This window comes from Halichoerus grypus, chromosome 1, assembly GCF_964656455.1.
Source record: "Halichoerus grypus chromosome 1, mHalGry1.hap1.1, whole genome shotgun sequence".
Lineage (NCBI taxonomy): Eukaryota > Metazoa > Chordata > Mammalia > Carnivora > Phocidae > Halichoerus > Halichoerus grypus.
In genome coordinates this window covers 116,771,942-116,794,211 of record NC_135712.1, presented here as the reverse complement: position 1 = coordinate 116,794,211, position 22,270 = coordinate 116,771,942, and the positions used below count along the sequence as shown (strand labels likewise).

Genomic DNA, 22,270 nt, shown 5'->3' with positions numbered 1-22,270 from the left:
AATAAATGTCTAAGTTGATTGTGACATTTTGCATGGGTCAATTTGTCCCAGAGGGGGGTCCAGTATATTTTGCTCACAAAAACTGGTACTTTGAGTTATAACATTTTGATTTATGTATTTAGTGCAATACTGTTAGAATGAAGAGGAGAATGTCAATGATTGTCCTTAAATGAAGGAAAAGAGGGGCATCGGGTCTTGTTTTCCATGGGCATGTCACTAACGCTTCCGCACTGGCCTCAGAGAGTGTCCTTGGCAGTGATTTGATAGTCAAACCTTTTTTGGAATGAAAACCCCAGTCTCTGATAGGAGGTTTTCCGGACAGCAGTTGTGAGTTTATATGAATCATGTCTCTGTGAAGCCCTAATGGCTGTCTCATCTGTGGTGGTTAAAGAAAGTGATAGAAATTCCCATCCGTTGAGTGTTTCTTAGGCGGCAGTCCAGTGCCAGGCACTTTATATATATTTTCTAGTGGTTTTCAACACTGACCATCTAAGGTAAGTATGATTATCCCCATTTTACAGTCAAGGGAGCTGAGATTTGGGGAGGGTTAATCACATAGCTCCATGTGGCTGAGCCAGCTTGAAAGCCTGAGCTCATTGCACTGCACCAAAACAGTTTATATTTAGAAAATATTGTGGTGTGCCAAATAGCAGAATCTAATTTGTTGCTTAAAAATGCAAGAGCTAGGGGCACCTGGGTGGCTCAGTCATTAAGCGTCTGCCTTCGGCTCAGGTCATGATCCCAGCGTCCTGGGATTGAGCCCCGCATTGGGCTCCCTGCTCAGCGGGGACCCTGCTTCTCCCTCTCCCACTCCCCCTGTTTGTGTTCCTGCTCTCTCTGTGTCTCTGTCAAATAAATAAAATCTTTAAAAAAATTATAATAATAAAAATGCAAGAGCTAATAATTTTTATTGTAAATTTATTTTGGAGCAAAGTGCAGAATGATAATGTTTTGACCTAGTAATAGGAGAAAACAACTCTATGGGACTGACCACAGTTCTAAGCTAGTTCTCAAATGTTCTGAATTTATCATAACCACATACACTTTTCTCAGCATTTGACACTGTGAGGACTTAATGGGATCTGCCATTCACATGGACCTACTATGCCTGTCTACTTTTGTCACAGCAATGGTGCTCATGGTTATTCATTATTTAAGGTGACTTTTTCTGTGACTACTTGATACATTTCCTGCATAAGCTGGTTAACTCTGTCCCATTTGAAGACCTCAGAAGATCTACTCCAGTTGTCCACTTTGCTCATTAATGCCTACCCCAGGCCACAGTGAGAGATGAGGGTTCAGTAGAAATTCATCTCCTCTAATGAAGAAAACGTTCTGAGCCTGTGCTGTATTAGCTAGTTAGTGGCCTTGTAGTGGTAAGGAAGAGATAGTGGCCTAATTAATTGCACAAGATGTGCCCAGGGCAGGAAGGATATATAGTATGGGTGGGTGAGGGAACACTGGACTCTGGGTGAGGGGGCTGCAAAGGGGTTAGGCCTGGCAAGAAATGCTTGAAAATATGATGGCATCATCCAGGCTGTCTCTCTCTGGAATTATGAACAAGGGAAGAGGAAAGGTAAGAAAGAACTTGTTGCCTAGAGGGCTCAGACTCTCAAATAACCCTTGTATGTACATTTAAAGAAATCTTTTTCCGAGCTGAAGTTAGAGGTAGCCTGATCTTGATTCAATTCATCTGACTGATATAAAAGTCCCAGGGTTTTTAATGAGATCTTAGGTTTTTGATTGAAAAACGAACACATCCCTCCAACACAAATTAAACAGAGATTTGAAAAATATTCTTAGATCCAAATGGTACTTTCAGGAAGTATTAACAATGTTTACTGTTATCAACACTCAGAGAAGGGTTTTTTAGCCAGAAGTGAGTAGGTGAAATATATTTTCTTTCATTTAAAACATGAAAGGTTTTATTTGTTGATCTCTTTCCTTAGAGTTATCGTTGCTTAGCTCCCATCTGTGGAACCAGGAAAGTTTGGTCTGAGAGGTGCCTATGGGACCAATTCTGGGATTAGAAGTTCCCAGGGCTCACAGAACAGGAATGGATAGCCCTTAAGTGGTCATTTTAGTGAAATGTGCAATTCTAGTTGGGTAGAAAATGTTGTAGGTTGTTCATTCATTTGCTTATTCATCCACCAATTACTTGTGGAAGGATACTCAGTTTCACTGAATGTGCTGAGTGCTGAGGTACAGAGTAAACCGAACAGATCTGTATATGGGCTTACAAAGCACCCAGTCTAGAAGGGAATGAGGCAGGCAAGCCAAAATTCATAGTCTAATGTGATGGGTACTAGGAGAGGAGAAGTATTGGGTGCTATGGAAACAGATGAGGGGGACCAACCTAGACCTGAGTTACCAAGGCTTCCTACAGGATGTGATGTCTAAGCTGAGATATGAAAAGGAATTAGTTGAATAAAAGAATTGAAGATGGGGGGTGTGGCCAGAGTTTTGAGCAGAGGGAGAGCCTGAGTGAATAGGGGGAAAGACCTCAGCAAGCTTAAGGAACTGGAAGGAATTCAATAACTGGGTAAACATTGTTATGCTGATCAGATGGCAAATGGAAGAACAAGAAGCAAGACTGGCATCTAGGAGGGTCTAAGGCAAAACAGAAGAGGTAGGAGGAATAGATTGAAGAAAGAGATTCAGAACAGAAAACTGTTAATTGTGATGATGTTCTGGGACATGCTTCTCAAACCTTCATGTGCACATGAATTACCCGATATCTTATTAAAAGACAGGTTTGGGTTCAAGATCAAGAAAGCATGGACGTGTCCCTTTATGTGATGACTGGTAATTGTGGGGCAGTCCTGGTAGCTTAACTGGAGTTCCATTAGCTTGGGCAGTAATAAACACAGATTCCTAAGCATTGCTGACACAATGACTTTCCCTCTTCACTTTCATGAATTCCTCTAGTTTTCTTCCTGGCTGCAGTTGATAAGGCCACTTTTGAGTCAGTCTCAAATTGGCTCTGACCATGGCATGATTGGTGCCTCACCAAAAAGACACAGAGAAAGGTGGTCTCCTACAACTCGACAGTGGTTCTTAAGTTGTCCTTCCGAGGAATACTGCTGTTCTGTGAGCTGCAGAACACAGTGTTCCCCAACACTTAAATAAGAGTGGCAGTCTTTTCACCACCCAGGGGGGAAAAAAATGAATGCTAATGGAAAATTTTTCTTAATTTAAGTTTTTCTTCCATGACTTTCTCTTAATCCTTCGATGCTGGCCGCTATTTGAAGGCTAAGAATGAGTGCTGGTGGACAACCAAATGAGCAACAACAACATTAGCAGCAAAGCCGAGAGACACTGGTGCTGTTGTCTTCATGGCAACATGAGCTCATGGATGAAGTTTTATATTATATCTGTACACTGTGGCCACATTTGCCTGGTTAAAACTCTTTCGAGTTTACGCAATAGTACACATCAGGGTTTCCGTGTCTCTTCCAAACACAGCAGAAATGGACAAATTGGAGAAGCATGTTCTCTGACATATTGTCAGCCTTCTTCAACTTGCCCAAGCACTTCCAGGCCTCCCTCCTGTTCAGATCAGCACAGCAGCACTGCACAGAGGCTCTGTGGCCCAGCAGGACACAGTCTCCGAGTCACAGCGGTCTCAGGAAGGCTGCCAGGGCTCAGTTGAGCTTGGCATTTCCCCTCCTTCCAGCAACTCCCGGCTCTTATTTAGTTTTAAATTAAATAAAAATTGCAGCACATGGATTTGAATTAAAACAAGAGGCCTGATCTTTGTAATATGCACCACAACAATAGGAAAGCTAATTTGTGCGAAGCACATCTCCTCCTTTAATTTAAACCACAGAATTCTGCCTCTTTGGTTTCAAGGGAACTGAGAGCTGGGCCGGGGCAGCTCACTCCTGGCATTAACTAGGGCTGTGCTCGAGGGCAACAGGAACAGTTTCAGGGGAGCTCAGCGTTCCTCTTAAGCCCTTTGTGCTGGGTGTCACACGATACACCAAGGCAGTTCCGAACTCCTGGCCTTGAATTTAAAGAAGGCCTTAAAAATGTCTCAGGGTAAACTTCCCCTAATTGACTCTAAACAGCAACCTAGCTACCAAAAAGAGAATTTGCATTACTGAAAGCTTTGCAAGGCATAGAGACAACTACGGACCTTGAGACAATTCCTCATTTTCAGATTCCAAGGCTTTGTGTGTGTAGATGACTAGTCTATACAAAATAAATCGGGTAAGGTCTGTGCTAGGTGAGAAACCCAATCTGGGTTCTGACAGTTGCTTCACTCGGTTTAATTGGCTCTAGTGGCAAAAGGTGGAGGCCGGGGAAGCGGGTGGCAGCAGGGGTGGTGGGGTCATCCCTGAACAATGTGGGCTTTCCTCAAAAACATCATCTACTCAGCTCCAAGCCCCTATTTCAAGGCTCACTGCAGGTCCCACTCACTGGCGGGTGATGAGTGATAAGCAGCTGGATCACTGATCAAGACTTTCACCTTGAGGTGAAATTTATATATCTTGGGCACCCTCTTTAGGAAAAATAATACAAAGAATGTCTTTTACCAACTTTACACACCATCAGAACACACTTGTAGGGCCCCTCTAGGGATCTTGGAAGGGGCCCGTGTGAATGAGGAAGACTGAGGCTTAAGCCTTGTTAGCTTTACAAGTGAATCCACTTCTGTTTGGCAGGCATTGCTAACTGTTCTGCCCAGTGCCAAAAGGGTATGCATAAGGTGAGGGTAAAGATGTTGGAAAAGGATTTATTAAATGGAAGATGTAGTTGACCAAGACAGAAAGTTCTAGTTCTTATTTGACTGGACTTTGAACCACCTGAGGTGCACTGTCTTAGTGAACCAAGTTTAGGCCACACAAAGCCAAGCTCTCTATAGGCTGCAAACCTCTTAAGGGCAAGGCCAGTATCTTTGTCTTTGTTTACCTAAATACCTACCCAAAGAGTGTGTCAATGAATGTCCACTGAAAGAAGAGCTGGAGGACTGTGAATGACTAAATGTGTTCATAAGTTCATATTCCTGTTTTATTTTAAAATGTTTAATTTAAATTCAATTTAGTTAACATATAGTGTATTATTAGTCTTAGGGGTAGAATTTAGTGATTCATCAATTGCATATAACACCCAGTGCTCATTACATCAAGTGCCCTCCTTAATGGCCATCACCCAATTACTCCCCCTACCCACAACCCTCAGTTTATTATAGTTAAGAGTCTCTTATGGTTTGCCTCACTCTTTTTATCTTATTTTATTTTTCCTTCGCTCCCCTTATGTTCATCTACTTTGTTTCTTAAATTCCACATATGAGTGAAATCGTATGTCATGTGTCTTTCTCTGACTTATTTCACTTAGCATAATACCCTCTAGCTTCATCCACATAGTTACAAATGATAAGATTTCATTCTTTTCGATGGCTGAGTAATATTCCATTGTGTGTGTGTGTATCTATATATCTATATCTATATATATCTATATCAAATCTTCTTTATCCATTCATCTGTCAATGGACATCTGGGCTCTTTTCATAGTTTGGCAATTGTGGTCATTGCTGCTATAAACATTGGGATTGCAGTTTCCCCATTGAATCACTATTTTTGTATCCTTTGGATAAATACCTAGTAGTGTAATTGCTGGGTCATAGGGTAGTTCTATTTTTAACTTTTTGAGGAAACTCCATACTGTTTTCCAGAGTGGCTTCACCAGTTTGCATTCCCACGAGCAGTGTAAGAGGGTTCTCCTCTCTTTGCATCCTCGCCAACATCTGTTATTTCCTGAGTTGTTAATTTTAGCCATTCTGACTGGTGTGAGGTGGTATCTTATTGTGGTTTTCATCTGTATTTCCCTGATGCTAAGTGATGTTGAGCATTTTTTCATGTGTCTGCTAGCCATTTGCATGTCTTCTTTGCAGAAATGTCTGTTTATTGTCTTCTGCCCATTTCTTAACTGGATTATTTGTTTTTTGGGTGTGGACTTTGATAAGTTCTTTATAGATTTTGGATACTAGCCCTTTATCTGATATGTCATTTGTGAATATCTTCTCCCATTCTGTAGGTTGCCTTTTAGTTTTGTTGACTGTTTCCTTTGCCGTGCAGAAGCTTTTTATCTTGATAAAGTCCCAATAGTTCATTTTTGCTTTTGTTTCCCTTGCCTCTGGAGGCATGTCTAGCAAGAAGTTGCCATGGCCAAGGTCAAAAAGGTTGCTGCCTGTGTTCTGCTCTAGGATTTTGATGGACTCCTGTCTTACATTTAGGTCTTTCATCCATTTTGGGTTTATCTTTGTGTGTGGTGTAAGGAAATGGTCCAGTTTCATTCTTCTGCATGTGGCTGTCCAATTTTCCCAACACCATTTGTTGAGGAGACTGTCTTTTTTCCATTGGATATTCTTTCCTGCTTTGTCAAAGATTAGTTGACCATAGAGTTGTGGGTCCATTTCTGGGGTTTTTATTCTGTTCCACTGATCTATGTGTCTGTTTTTGTGCCAGTACCATACTATCTTGATGTAATTTAGCTTGAAGTCTGGAACTGTGATGCCTCCAGCTTTGGTTTTCTTTTTCAACATTGCTTTGGCTATTTGGGGTCTTTTCTGGTTCCATACAAATTTTGGAATTGTTTGTTCCAGCTCTGTGAAAAATGCTGGTGGTGTTTTGATAGGGATTGCATTGAGTGTGTAGATTGCTTTGGGTAGCATAGACATTTTAACAATATTTGTTCTTCCAATCTGTGAGCATGTAATGTTTTTCCATTTCTTTGTGTCTTCCTCAATTTTTTTCATAAGTGTTCTATAGTTTTCAGAGTACAGATCTTTTGTCTCTTTGGTTAGGTTTATTCCTAGGTATCTTATGGTTTTTGGTGCAATTGTAAATAGGACTGATTCCTTGATTTCTCTTTCTGCTGCTTCATTGTTAGTGTATATAAATGCAACAGACTCCTGTGCATTGATTTTATATCTTGTGACTTTGCTGAATTCCTGTATCAGTTCTAGCAATTGGTGGAGTCTTTTGGGTTTTCTACATAGAGTATCATGTCATTTGCGAAGAGCGAAAGTTTGACTTGTTCTTTTCTGATTTGGATGCCTTTTAATTCTTTTTGTTGTTTGATTGCCAAGGCTAGGACTTCTAGTACTATGTTGAACAACAGTGGTGGGAATGGACATTCCTGTTGTGTTCCTGACCTTAGGGGGAAAATCTCAGTTTTTCCCCATTGAGGATAATATTCGCTGTGGGTCTTTCATAGATGGCTTTTATGATGTTGAGGTATGTTTCCTCTATCCCTACATTGTGGATGGTTTTTATCAAGAAAAGATACTGTATTTTGTCAAATACCTTTTCTGCATTTATGGAGAGGGTCATATGGTTCTTATCCTTTCTTTTATTAATGTGGTGTATCATGTTCATTCATTTGTGGATGTTGAACCACCCCTGCAGCCCAGGAATAAATCCCACTTGGTTATAGTGAATAATCTTTTTAATGTACTGTTGGATCCTATTAGCTACATACTCCCATTTTAGATAAAGGGTCATTGTTCACCATCTCCAAAGGACTCTGAAAAATGTTTTGAGCTATGTAAAGAAAGGCTCCATATAAATGTATTGTTGAAGCATGGACAACTAGAGTCTTCCAGAGGGCTACTAAAAGTCATAATTCTAGGCATAGTTAAAAACACTAGGCTATATTCTAAAGCAAATATTAAAAAAAAAAATTTAAATGGGCTCCACGCCCAGCTTGAACTGTGGGGCTTGAACTCACAACCCTGAGATCAAGACCTGAGCTAAAATCAAAAGTCAGATGCTTAACTTACTGAGCCATCCAGGATCCCCAAAGGCAAATATTCTTTAAAGGGACTGTCTTTCTCTTCTGGTTTCCACAGAAAATGCTAGACAATATGTTATGTGATCTGCTCCTTTACCTTCTCTCTGGCTTATGTTACCTTAAGTTGACCTTTTAAATTCTTTATTTCCTGGCAAATACATTTAAAACTTTAGATCCTGAGTAAATAGAATATGACAGAATTCATGCAGAAAATCAAAGCTGAGTCTAGAGCATTCTTTTTTGAAGAAAAATACTGCACTGCACATGGTGAACTCACCTGATGCTTCCTATACTCTGATGGGGGTCAGTAGGTGCAGTGTAGAACTTGAACTGATGTGGGAGGGGTGTCACCCCCATGTTTGATTTATTGTGAAATGGACGAGGATCAGGTTTGTGTGAGAGCCATGTTATACATGTTGGGGTTGGCCTGTGTTAGGAAGGGCATAGTTTTGATTTAACTTTTATTCTCATGACCTTAGGGTAAATCTGAAGTAGTGTCATGCAGGTTAGAAGGCTCTAAATTCAAAGTCAAGAGGCTAGGGTTCAAGTCTCATTTTCTCTCTAACTGGTTGTAAGATGGTGAGCAAGATACCCAGTCTCTCCATGTCTCCCTCATTCTGGCTCTCTCTCTTTTCAATCTGTAGAAAGAGACTAATAATGCCTATTCTACCTTGCTCTGGATCTGAGTCTCAAAACATTGTTCGTAAAAGGTCTTAGAAAGGTTAGAGTGACTTTTGAGTTGAGCATCTATGATTCCATTATATAACCACATAACATTGCAATTTCCTCATTTTAAAGCTAAGAAGATAGCTTTTTAGTGGCAAATCCAATGTTTTTTCCACCATGTCAGGGAATATCATCAATATTATTAATTTGTAATTAAGATGGCATTAAAAATAGAAGTAACCCAATCTCTTTTTTGTTCAGATTCACTTCAATGTGAAAAGCATACAAAACAAAAATCTAGGCAAATCTATAGAAAGAAGGTTACTTTGGCCCAAGATGACTGCAACCCTTGAGGTCAAGCTGGTGAACTGCTAACAATGAGTGACTGATATCTAGCAGATGACATGGATGCTCAATGTGGAAGACAATGGGTGTCATTCTCTGGATTATAATCATATATAGTAGTAGATGTCCTGAAAATTTGGCATGATGGTCTTTTTGATGATGGGAACTAACTGATTGGCATTCTCCTGAATTAAACTAAAGATATCAACTCCCTTAATGTGATGAGGTTTTAGAACAAGGCCAGATAGTAAATATTTTAGGTTTTGTGGGCCATGTGATTTCTGTAGAAACAACTCAACTCTGCCTTTGTGATGCAACAACAGACAAGACAATATGTAAACAAAGGGGTATAGCTGTGTTTCAACTTTATTTACAAATAAAGTTGGGCTAGATTTGGTTCAAAGGCCATAGTTTGCTGACTCTCTGCTTTAGAATATCATAAAGATATCATCAAATTCTGGGCATCCTCACATCCCTTGGCCATACATACTGTATTGCTGGCCTCAGTTTTTAGCATAGTTCTAATTCCTACAGCTAAGCAAACATAGGAGGTGCCAGACCCTGGAGAAACCATCAAGTCAGGTGGCCATTTGGGCAGACACTTCATATCCCTACATGGCTATTCAAAACCTCACACCTTTCTCAAAGGGATCTTTGTAAAATAAAGCATTGTTTAAAATATAATACTTAAGTTTTAAAAATAAGCCAGAGTATTTATTCTCCAGAGTAAAACTACTGATGTTTTGATGGGAAGGAAGGAAAAGTGCTTTCCAGCTCCTAGAAATGACTTGCTAAAGGGCAACCCAGTGCTGACTTCCTATTTATAAGTGATCAAACTTGCCTTTTGTTTTCCCATAATAGAAGTCAACTTATTTCCAAAGTTCATTGCTGTTCTAAGTCAAAGATCACCTACCAGTTCAACTTATCCTCTTTATGACTCTTTCTCTCATTCCAGCGTATCTGGAAATGGAGAGAAGCACTGTCAGAAGCCTACAGAAGGGCAATTTTAAACTCTGGATCTCCATTTTTTCATACTTGGTTAAATAGCTCATTCTCAACCTGGAAACTACCAATGCTTTACTGTGCAAAACAGGCTAGAATGCAACAGAAAGTGAAACAAATCTTTTACTCCTAGTACTACTTCTGAAAATATGGATTTTGAGACACTTGGGTGGGTTCAAAGTGGAATCTCCTCTCACCTTTGGGAATTCCTGAACCACTTCAGGGCTCAGGAATGCTTTTGTCCTTGGCCAAGTTATATAACCTCTTTGAGGTCCTGAGCCTCAGTTTCTCCATCTAAAAAATGGTTTAATATCTGCTTCATAGAATGGATCTATAGTGAGTGGCAAATAGTAGATATTTAATAAGTGATAGTTTCCTCAGTTTTTCCATATCCCCCTGCATGCCCCAAATTGTATTTGCTTGCTCTATTCTGAGTCTGTTTGTTTGTTTATTGTAATTTCACGTATATTCCCATGAACTGCCCTGAGTGTAAGTAAGTGTATTCATACATAGAAGGCATGTAAGGAAAAAGGTCCCCTGAATAAGGCAAGACTGATGGTAGGAAAATTGATTGGACAGAAAGAAATCACAATTTCCAGAGTAGTTCAGGGTCAGAAAATTCATTTGGTTTATTTTCTTTTGGACAAAGGAGCTTTCAGGTATGGTTTAAACAAGTAGAACATAAGCTTCTTGAGAGCAGAGAACTTGTCAGTTACATCCACTAGTGTTTAGAACTGCTCTTGGCACTAGGTGAGTATGCAGTTAATACCCGTTTTCTCAACTAATAACTGAGCATACTTAGATATGATTCACTTTTGTGTTAACTACAGGAAGTTCCTGGAGCTTTGCATAGGAAAGGAAAGGGATTCCAGGGAGAAGTCTTAACATTGGACAAAGATGGCACCACTTATACACTATTTATCTTCAAGTACACAATATATGAAATGACTATGCAAATTCCCTGATATGAAAATTGATCTGGAATAGGTCAGGGGAAAGTCGAATACCTATTCTATGCCAGTTTCTGGCAGATACTGTATTTTCCAACAAAATTCCCTTTAGTTTCATTTTCTTCTTGGAAAGAAATCCCACTGTTGCTCAGAACTTAGAGTATCAGCATGGTACTAGGTACGATGGGGTCGAGTAGTAGATGCAATGTGTTAAGAGGACCAGGAGATCTCTACATTTCCTGAGGCTGCTTTCCACGTGCTGTAAGAGTGTGAGACAACAGGAGTACTAGCATATAACATAGTTCACGTACCTGAAAACATCATCATGTGCTGAAAATTCCAGGGGATCTTCTGTTTCCGGCCCAGATTCAGGAGGAAGGAGAGGGGATATATGTTGCAGGCTCTGGCAACAAAAATTGCGAGCTACCGATAAGCACAGGGAAACATTGAGGAAAACTTTGCTGCAATGAGGCTGCGAATCCTTGAACTTTAACTATTATGTTCTTAAGCTTCTCTATTTTATGGCCCAGAAAACAGGGATAAATATGTCAATACCTGTATGTCCAATTTGCTTCCAAAATTCATCTTTAAATGTCAATTCTTGTCCAGAAATAGCAGAGAACTCTGCTTTTCTTTGAATATCTACCTGGTTTAGAATTGTTAACCCTGTACCATTTCAATCACTGTAAATTTTCTCATCACATTTATGTTGCTGATGCCTGACTCTTGGCTCAACTCTGCTGCAAAATGTGAGGCAGAGACCGTTCAGAGGCTGGGGCATTATCTTCTCAAGCAGCACTTTAGAAAGGATAAATGTACTTCTCATGATTGCCATCTTACCTTCCATCAGTTTATACTCCCTGTATCTGGCAAGCTTCACTTACTTTTTTTCTCTTAGTGGATTTAATTTTGACAGGAATTGCCTGTCTAAATGTATAATACCACTCCTTTAGGAAGCATTTTGTTAAAGTTCAGGATTTACAGGTTAAAATCTACAAAAATACTGGTGGTAGTCATCTCTTCCCTTTCGTCACCCAGGACTCCTTCCCTGAGAGTCTGTAGATTCTAGTTTGTCCTCAAATGGGAGGGAGTTATGTGGGAAGAGGGAGCTTCCATCTAAGATGTAGGTTTTGGATGAGATTGGAGTGTTCAGTTGAATGTTTAGTGAAAAGAGGACAGAAGGCAAATGCAGATGCTTACTGGAACAGGGCTTACAGAAGAGGGGTCAACTCTCCTTGCTGTCAGGATCACATGCCTGTGATCTGATGGGGCATCTGCCCATTTTCCAGAGGACAACAGTTGCTGACTGTACTTGGGGATACCCATAGCAGCTCAGTATCCTATCAGAGAGACATCCATTCCTACTGGGGAATGCTTATACCCCAGGCCTAGAGCTACAAAAGTCCTCTGCATTAAAAGGGAGGTCTAGGGGCGCCTGGGTGGCTCAGTCGGTTAAGCGTCTGCCTTCGGCCCAGGTCATGATTCCAGGGTCCTGGGATCGAGTTCCGCATTGGGCTCCCTGTTGAGCGGGGAGCCTGCTTCTCCCTCTCCCTCTACCTGCTGCTCCCCCTGCTTGTACTCTCTCTCTCTAATAAAAAATTAAAAAATCATAAAAAAAATAAATAAAAGGGAGGTCTATATTTTATCTGTTATTTTACTTATAGGAAAGGATAATCTTATTAAAATAAACTCACATGTACACTTACATAAGACATTGGAATCACATCTATAATGCTAATTTCATCTGATCTTTACTCTGTGTATCCTATTTTCAAAGTCCTCACTGGAAAAGAGATTTTACCATCTTGTGACGAAAATATTTCTAAAGCTTAATAATCCTGACTATATTCAGATACACTCTAATGCAGATTAAGTATATTTCTCTGTAAAGAATGGATTGATATATTTTTATGTAAATGATTCATAATTTAAGAACATACTTTGACTATTCAGGAAATAAATATATTTTGAATATTCATTTTTTGAGTATTCTATTCTCCTTCAGTTTTCCCCCCTTATTTCTCTCAGTATTTTCCAAATTTCTTATCTTGGAAACAGAAGCATTTAATAAAGATCCCAATTTCTTAGGATCTTTTCCCTCCTACTAGAAATTATATATCTGCCATGAATTTGAGCCTTGCAATAAACTTGAGGAAATTACTTTAACAATTTAACAGAATAAACAGTAAAAGTAAGTAGTTTGCTCTTTTCCTTCATCACTCCATGTTCTGTATTTCAAAGGATACAAAGGCTCCGAGTATAAAAAGAGCATTGAAGATATGATTCTGGAACGTGAATAGCGCCAGGCCCATGTAACAGAAGATGACATTCTCGGCCAAGAAGTTCATAAATTCAAACAACTGAAAACAAAACAGAAACCAAAAACCATTAATTATGACTCAGGTTTGAATCCACTTAATATCTTGTAACTGTTTTGGTAAGTGGATAGTCCTCTTGTATCTGGGAAGGCCACCCATTGGCCTTGTGTTCCACTTCTGGAGGGTTACAGGGCCCCTGACTACCCTGTCGGGCCCTCTGACTCTACCCTGGCTCTCCACCCAGTGACAGATGTGGCAGCCATGTCAACATCCTATCTTCCTTTTCAACTGCAAGGCTGCTAGAGATACACCTGGGTCTATCAGCCAGCATGATCCTCCACGGAACAATTCCTACAAGGATGATAGAATATTCCTTGTTATAGAAATTTACGTGATTGCTTAAGGTATACCATAGGAAAGGATGCAAAGACTGTTTAGCTTCTTCTGACATTACTCAGTAGCTGCCGTTGAGTTCCTAGGCCCTGAAAACTTTTCAAAAGAAGTTATAGCTAAATTACCTTCCTCAGGCAGGAAGGAGGGACAAACTTGGAAAACTTGGAAGCTTGTAATAAGAATGAATGTCAATTATATTTCAACATTAGAATGATCAGTATACTTCAAACCCCAGACAATGAGACTCATTAAATTGACTGATGTAGGTATATCCATTAAATGTCTACAATTTCTAGCTGGTAAAAAGAAAATGATTAATCCCAGGGATCAGTTTATGCAATGAGAACACAATAGATACATCAAATTCAGTCAGAGGAATGGAGTAATAACATGCTATGCAGAGGGATGCTCTCAAGAGTTATTCTTAGGTCATTAACTAAACAATTTAAGTTGAGCATGAAAAACGTTCTCTAACTTCCAGATTAGAAGTAAAAGGGAAATGTGTCCAGGGGCTACAACAAACACACATTTGGAAGAGACTTTAGTTTATGTTCCAGAATTTTCATTTGGAAGTTTCTGAAACTTCATTCTCAGCCCTACATAAATCACCATGTTAGGTAAACGTCTCTGGAGGCATTTCTCTTGACTTTTTAAGGACTCATTATTTTTTCCTGTAATGTATTTACAGCCCCACAAATAATGCCCAATACCTGCTTACCGACAGTTGACAGAAAGAAAAGCAAAGTCTTGTCAGAAACATTATTTAAAGCCAGTAATAGAAATAAAGGATTAAAAAAGACATAGCTCCTGTGGTCTTTCTGCAGTGGCAGTGATCATTAATTATCCTGAGGACTTGTTTCACATTCTAGACCAGCTCATCTTAACAAACACTGTCACCCAAATAACCACAAAAACTTGAAAACATGCGAGAAAATAAAGGGGATGGGGAACATTTTGCTCCCTCCTCATATCTTTACTTTTTCAAAAAGTGAGATTTGGCTACTGTCTTAATCTGCTCAGCCTACCATAACAAAATGCTATAGACTGGCTGGTTAAAACAACAGAGATTTATTTCTCATAGTTCTGGAAGCAGAGAAGTCCAAGATCAAAGGGTCATGTCAATCAGTTAGGTTCTGGTGAGAATCCTCTTCCTGATTTGCAAACAGCAGTCTGCTTGCTGTATCCTCACATGGCAGAGATCTCTCTCTCATGCCTCTTCTAATAAGGGCACTAATCCCATCATGAAGGCTCCACCTTCATTACCTAATCAGCCCCCCAAAGCCCCACCTCTATATACCACCACATTGGAGGTTAGGACTTCAACCATAGGAATTTGGTCGGGGGAGGGACACAAACATTCAGCTATGGCACAGCTATCCAGTTTTTAACATTAACAAACGCATGCAAGATTAAATTCATAGAGTCTCTTCTCCTGTCCCCCGTCCCAAGTACTGTAGAAGGGACATTTTGCCATCTAAGATCCACCTCTTCTTGGTGATCATACTCCAATTTCCCTCTGGGGTCCACTTTCTTCCCCACTCTCAGCTCACATGTTGAAGCCTCCATTAGCTCAGATCTGGAATATATGATTTAGGACTAAACCACTCAAATCAATGCATTTCTCTAGCCAGAATGTTTGGTTGAGAAATGGGTGTGGTGCATTCAGAGCCAAAGAAATACAATGAGACCTGGCAAGAAATGCTGGGACAAAGACCCCCATCTTTTCACAGTGTGAGAAAGTAGGATGCACGCTAGGGAGCTGCTGCTAGCCATCTTGTGATCACAGGGGAAACAGTGGTCTGAACGAGAAGCCATGTCCTGACAATGCTGCTCAACCTGTATTCAGCCTCTCCCAAAGCAAAATCTACCCTTGGACTATTGAATTAAAAAGACCAAGAAATCACTTTTTTTGTTGGAGGTGAGGTTTCTATCACTTAGAATGATATATATTCCTTCACAGTCCTGTACTAGTTTAACAAAACAAAACAAAACAAAACACCTGACTCAATATGGGTTATAAAAAAAAGGGTGGGTGATCAACTTTTGACTTTGTTCAGATAGCAGCAAAGTCAGTGACCCCTGCCCAACCCCACCCCTACTTCCACCTCCCAGTTTCAACCTATTCCTCACATTAAAGGGAAAAAAAAGATTTTTCTTCTTCTATTGGTTGTTGAGATGTGATGGGAATTCTCCCCCCCTTTTTTTTTATTATGTTATGTTAATCACCATACATTACATCATTAGTTTTTGATGTAGTGTTCCATGATGCATTGTTTGCATATAACACCCAGTGCTCCATTCAATACGTGCCCTCTTTAATACCCATCACCAGGATAACCCATCCCCCCACCTGCCTCCCCTCTACAACCCTCAGTTTGTTTTTCAGAGTCCATAGTCTCTCATGGTTTGTCTCCCCCTCCGATTTCCCCCCCTTCATTCTTCCCCTCCTGCTATCTTCTTCTTCTTTTTTTTTTAACATATAATGTATTATTTGCTTCAGAGGTACAGATCTGTGATTCAACAGTCTTGTACAATTCACAGCACTCACCATAGCACATACCCTCCCCAATGTCTATCACCCAGCCCTCCCACCCCCCACGACTCCAGCAACCCTCAGTTTGTTTCCTGAGATTAAGAATTCCTCATATCAGTGAGGTCATATGATACATGTCTTTCTCTGATTGACTTATTTCATTCAGCATAATACCCTCCAGTTCCATCCACGTCGTTGCAAATGGCAAGGTTTCATTCCTTTTGATGGCTGCATAATATTCCATCATATATATATATACCACGTCTTTATCCATTCATCTGTCAATGGACATCTTGGCTCTTTCCACAGTTTGGCTATTGTGGACATTGCTGCTATAAACATCGGGGTGCACGTACCCCTTCAGATCCCTACATTTGTATCTTTAGGGTAAATACCCAGTAGTGCAATTGCTGGATCATATGGTAGCTCTATTTTCAACTTTTTGAAGAACCTCCATACTGTTTTCCAGAGTGGCTGCACCAGCTTGCATTCCCACCAACAGTGTAGGAGGATTCCCGTTTCTCCGCATCCCCGCCAACATCTGTCATTTCCTGACATTAATTTTAGCCATTCTGACTGGTGTGAGGTGATATCTCATTGAGGTTTTGATTTGGATTTCCCTCATGCCAAGCGATGTTGAGCACTTTTTCATGTGTCTGTTGGCCATTTGGATATCTTCTTTGGAAAAATGTCTGTTCATGTCTTCTGCCCATTTCTTGATTGGATCATTTGTTCTTTGGGTGTTGAGTTTGATAAGTTCTTTATAGATTTTGGATACTAGCCCTTTATCTGATATGTCATTTGCAAATATCTTCTCCCATTCTGTCGGTTGTCTTTTGGTTTTGTTGACTGTTTCTTTTGCTGTGCAAAAGCTTTTTATCTTGATGAAGTCCCAATAGTTTATTTTTGCCCTTGCTTCCCTTGCCTTTGGCGATGTTTCTAGGAAGAAGTTGCTGCGGCTGAGGTCGAAGAGGTTGCTGCCTGTGTTCTCCTTTAGGATGTTGATGGACTCCTATCTCACATTTAGGTCTTTCATCCATTTTGAGTCTATTTTTGTGTGTGGTGTAAGGAAATGGTCCAGTTTCATTCTTCTGCAGGTGGCTGTCCAATTTTCCCAACACCATTTGTTGAAGAGACTGTCTTTTTTCTATTGGACATTCTTTCCTGCTTTGTCAAAGATTAGTTGACCATAGAGTTGAAGGTCCATTTCTGGGCTCTCTATTCTGTTTCATTGATCTATGTGTCTGTTTTTGTGCCAGTACCATACTGTCTTGATGATGACAGCTTTGTAATAGAGCTTGAAGTCTGGAATTGTGATGCTGCCAGCTTTGCTTTTTCAACATTCCTCTGGCTATTCAGGGTCTTTTCTGGTTCCATACAAATTTTAGGATTATTTGTTCCATTTCTTTGAAAAAAGTGGATGGTATTTTGATGGGGATTGCAGTGAATGTGTAGATTGCTCTAGGTAGCACTGACATCTTCACAAAATTTGTTCTTCCAATCCATGAGCATGGAACATTTTTCCATTTCTTTGTGTCTTCCTCAATTCCTTTCATGAGTAAATTTTATAGTTTTATGAGTACAGATCCTTTGCCTCTTTGGTTAGATTTATTCCTGGGTATCTTATGGTTTTGGATGCAATTGTAAATGGGATCGACTCCTTAATTTCTCTTTCTTCTGTCTTGTTGTTGGTGTATAGGAATGCCACCGATTTCTGTGTATTGATTCTATATCCTGCCACTTTACTGAATTCCTATATGAGTTCTAGCAGTTTTGGGGTGGAGTCTTTTGGGTTTTCCACATAAAGTATCATATCATCTGCAGACAGTGAGAGTTTCACTCCTTCTTTGCCGATTTGGATGCCTTTTATTTCTTTTTGTTGTCTGATTGCTGTGGCTAGGACTTCTAATACTATGTTGAATAGCAGTGGTGATAGTGGACATCCCTGCCGTGTTCCTGACCTTAGGGGGAAAGCTCTCAGTTTTTCCCCATTGAGAATGATATTCGCTGTGGGTTCTTCATAGATGGCTTTTATGATATTGAGCTATGTACCCTCTATCCCTACACTGTGAAGAGTTTTGATCAAGAAAGGATGCTGTACTTTGTCAAATGCATTTTCTGCATCTATTGAGAGGATCATATGGTTCTTGTTCTTTCTTTTATTAATGTATTGTATCACATTGATTGATTTGCAGATGTTGAACCAACCTTGCAGCCCAGGGATAAATCCCACTTGGTCGTGGTGAATAATCCTTTTAATGTACTGTTGGATCCTACTGGCTAGTATTTTGGTGAGAATTTTTGCATCCATGTTCATCAAGGATATTGGTCTGTAATTCTCCTTTTTGATGGGGTCTTTGTCTGGTTTTGGGATCAAGGTAATGGTGGCCTCATAAAATGAGTTTGGAAGTTTTCCTTCCATTTCTATTTTTTGGAACAGTTTCAGAAGAATAGGTATTAATTCTTCTTTGAATATTTGGTAGAATTCCCCTGGGAGGCCATCTGGCCCCGGGCTTTTGTTTGTTGGGAGATTTTTGATGACTGCTTCAATTTCCTTAGTGGTTATAGGTCTGTTCAGGTTTTCTATTTCTTCCTGGTTGTTTTGGTAGTTGATACATCTCTAGGAATGCATCCATTTCTTCCAGATTATCTAATTTGCTGGCATAGAGTTGCTCATAATATGTTCTTATAATTGTTTGTATTTCTTTGGTGTTGGTTGTGATCTCTCTTCTTTCATTCATGATTTTGTTGATTTGGGTCATTTCTCTTTTCTTTTTGATAAATCTGGCCAGGGGTTTATCAATCTTGTTAATTCTTTCAAAGAACCAGCTCCTTGTTTCGTTGATCTGTTCTACTGTTCTTTTGGTTTCTATTTCATTGATTTCTGCTCTGATCTTTATTATTTCTCTTCTCTTGCTGGGTTTAGGCCTTATTTGCTGTTTTCTCTCCAGCTCCTTTAGGTGTAGGGTTAGGTTGTGTATTTGAGACCTTTCTTGTTTCTTGAGAAAGGCTTGTATTGCTATATCCTTTTCTCTTAGGACTGCCTTTGCTGTATCCCAAAGATTTTGAACAGTTGTGTTTTCATTTTCATTTGTTTCCATGAATTTTTTAAATTATTCTTTAATTTCCTGGTTGACCCATTCATTCTTTAGTAGGATGCTCTTTAGCCTTCATGTATTTGAGTTCTTTCCGACTTTCCTCTTGTGATTGAGTTCTAGTTTCAAAGCATTGTGGTCTGAAAATAGGCAGGGAATGATCCTAATCTTTTGGTACCAGTTGAGACCTGATTTGTGACCTAGGATGTGATCTATTCTGGAGAATGTTCCATGTGCACTAGAGAAGAACGTGTATTCTGTTGCTTTGGGATGGAATGTTCTGAATCGGTCTGTGAAGTCCATTTGGTCCAGTGTGTCATTTAAAGTCTTTATTTCCTTGTTGATCTTTTGCTTAGATGATCTGTCCATTTCAGTGAGGGGGGTGTTAAAGTCCCCCACTATTATTGTATTGTTGTCGATGTGTTTCTTTGCTTTTGTTATTAATTGGCTTATATAATTGGCTGCTCCCATGTTAGGGGCATAGATATTTACAATTGTTAGATCTTCTTGTTGGATAGACCCTTTAAGTAGGATGTAGTGTCCTTCCTCATCTCTTATTACAGTCTTTAGTTTAAAATCTAATTAGTCTGATATAAGGATTGCCACCCCAGCTTTCTTTTGATGTCCATTAGCATCGTAAATGGTTTTCCACCCCTTCACTTTCAATCTGGGGGTGTCTTTGGGTCTAAAATGAGTCTCTTGCAGACAGCATATTGATGGGTCTTATTTTTTTATCCAATCTGATAGCCTGTGTCTTTTGATTGGGGCATTTAGCCCATTTACATTCAGGGTAACCATTGAAAGATATGAATTTAGTGCCATTGTATTGCCTGTAAGGTGACTGTTACTGTATATTGTCTGTGTTCTTTTCTGGTGTATGTTGCTTTTAGGCTCTCTCTTTGCTTAGAGGACCCCTTTCAATATTTCTTGTAGGGCTGGTTTCGTGTTTGCAAATTCCTTTAGTTTTTGTTTGTCCTGGAAGCTTTTTATCTCTCCTTCTATTTTCAATGACAGCCTAGCTGGATATAGTATTCTTGGCTGCATATTTTTCTCGCTTAGTGCTCTGAATATATTATGCCAGTCCTTTCTGGCCTGCCAGGTCTCTGTGGATAGGTCTGCTGCTAATCTAATGTTTCTACCATTGTAGGTTACCAACCTCTTGTCCTGAGCTGCTTTCAGGATTTTCTCTTTGTCTCTGAGACTTGTAAGTTTTACTATTAGATGTCGGGGTGCTGACCTATTTTTATTGATTTTGAGGGGGGTTCTCTGTGCCTCCTGGATTTTGATGCCTGTTTCCTTCCCCAAATTAGGGAAGTTCTCTGCTATAATTTGCTCCAATATACCTTCTGCCCCTCTCTCTCTTTCTTCTTCTTCTGGGATCCCAATTATTCTAATGTTGTTTCGTCTTATGGTATCGCTTATCTCTCGAATTCTGCCCTCGTGATCCAGTAGTTGGTTATCTCTCTTTTTCTCAGCTTCTTTATTCTCCATCATTTTGTCTTCTATATGACTAATTCTCTCTTCTGCCTCATTTATCCTAGAGTTAGAGCCTTCGTTTTTGATTGCACCTCATTAATAGCCTTTTTGATTTTGACTTGGTTAGATTTTAGTTCTTTTATTTCTCCAGAAAGGGTTTCTCTAATAACTTCCATGCTTTTTTCAAGCCCAGCTAGTACCTAATGTCCGTATTGAGTAGGTCCCTGGCAGTTGGTACTGGCTCTTGTTCTTTTTGTTGAGGTGATTTTTTTCTATGTTGTCATTTTATCCAGAGGAGAATAGATGAATTAAAGAACAAAATGCTAACAGGGTATAAACGTCCCCAGAAAATATACTCTAAACAAATCAGAAAAGACCGGAAACCGGGGGAAAAGAAACGGAAAGAAAGAAAAAAGAAAAAGAAAAAAAAAAAAGAAAAAGATAAAAACAAACAAAAACAGAACAAAACAAAACAAAAACAGAGTATGATCAAATATGATCAGGCTGGTGCATAGATCAGTGCCACACACTAGATTTTGGGTGTATTTTGTCTGTTAGAGGAAAGTGCCTCCCAAAATTTTAAAGAAGGAAACACATATATGTACACAAAAAAGTGTTAATATGATCAAGGGATGGAATATGACTGTAAAGATGAAAATTATAAAAGGTTTTATAAAAGGAATTGATAAGATAAATTGGTTGAAAAAAGAAAGAAGAGAAATTAAAAAAAAGAGAGAGAAGGTGATCAGGCAGGAGACTAGAACAAAGCCATACACTAGAGATTTAGGGTATATTTTGATCTGTTAGAAAAAACTGTATCTCAAAATTTTAAAGAGAGAACAACTTATATGTATATGCCAAAAATTAGGGTAACTACTATGAAGGGATAGAATATGACTCTAAAAATGAAAAATAAAAATGTTTTTTAAAAAAGGGATTGATAAGATGTTGGTTGAAAAAGGGAAAAGAAAAATTAAAAAAAAAAGACAGTTAAAAAAAATTAACTTTGAAAGACTAAAGAATCATGGTAAAAAAGCCATGAATTCTATGCACTGTATTCCCCTAGCGCTGGAGTTCTGCCGTTCTCATTGATCGGTAAACTTGGTCTTGGCTGGCTGTTCTTGCTGATCTTCTGGGGGAGGGGCCTGTCGCCGTGGTTCCCAAATGTCTTGCCGGAGGCGGAATTGCCCCGCCCTTGCCGGTCCGGGCTAAGTAATCTGCTCGGGTTTGCTCTCGGGAGCTTTTGTTCTCTGCAAGCTTTCCGTACAGTTTTCGAGGCGGAGAGTGAAAATGGCAGCCTCCCAATCTCCGCCCCAGAGGAGCCAAGAACTCGGGGCCCCACTCCTCAGTGAGCCCCCAGAGAAAAGCAGTCAGTCACTCCCGTCTCCCCGGTCTCTGGCCGCACTCCATGCTCACCCGCCTGTGAGCAAGCGTTTCTATCTCTGGCACCCAACCCCGTGTGGAGTCTCCAAACCCAGCAGATCCCTGCGGTGCACTCCCATGCTGCTCCTCCCGGGGAGGAAGGGGAGTCTCCCCGGATCTGCCGCTTGTTGGGTCCCTGCTGGAGAAGCAGTGGCCCAACTGTGCCACGGATCACAGTTTATGGCAACCCCGAGCTGAGAGCCCGCGCCTTGGCTCCGTCTCTGCAGCCGGCTTCCCTGCTCCAATACCTGGGAGCTCTGCCGCACTCAGGTA

The 22,270-nt window shown here is 40.0% G+C and overlaps 1 protein-coding gene across 7 annotated transcripts in view; it reads right to left on the bottom strand.

The window, feature by feature from the left end:
• SLC9A9 (solute carrier family 9 member A9) overlaps nt 1–22,270 on the bottom strand; it is a 682,953-nt gene that overhangs the window by 221,527 nt on the left and 439,156 nt on the right. For all 7 annotated transcript variants that reach the window (XM_078070810.1, XM_078070802.1, XM_078070787.1 and 4 more), the window contains 2 exons: nt 13,007–13,120; nt 11,072–11,183 (listed from right to left, as the gene is read on the bottom strand). In XM_078070810.1, the coding sequence (XP_077926936.1) occupies nt 11,072–11,183; nt 13,007–13,120 (226 nt within the window). The remainder of the gene's footprint in view (nt 1–11,071; nt 11,184–13,006; nt 13,121–22,270) is intronic.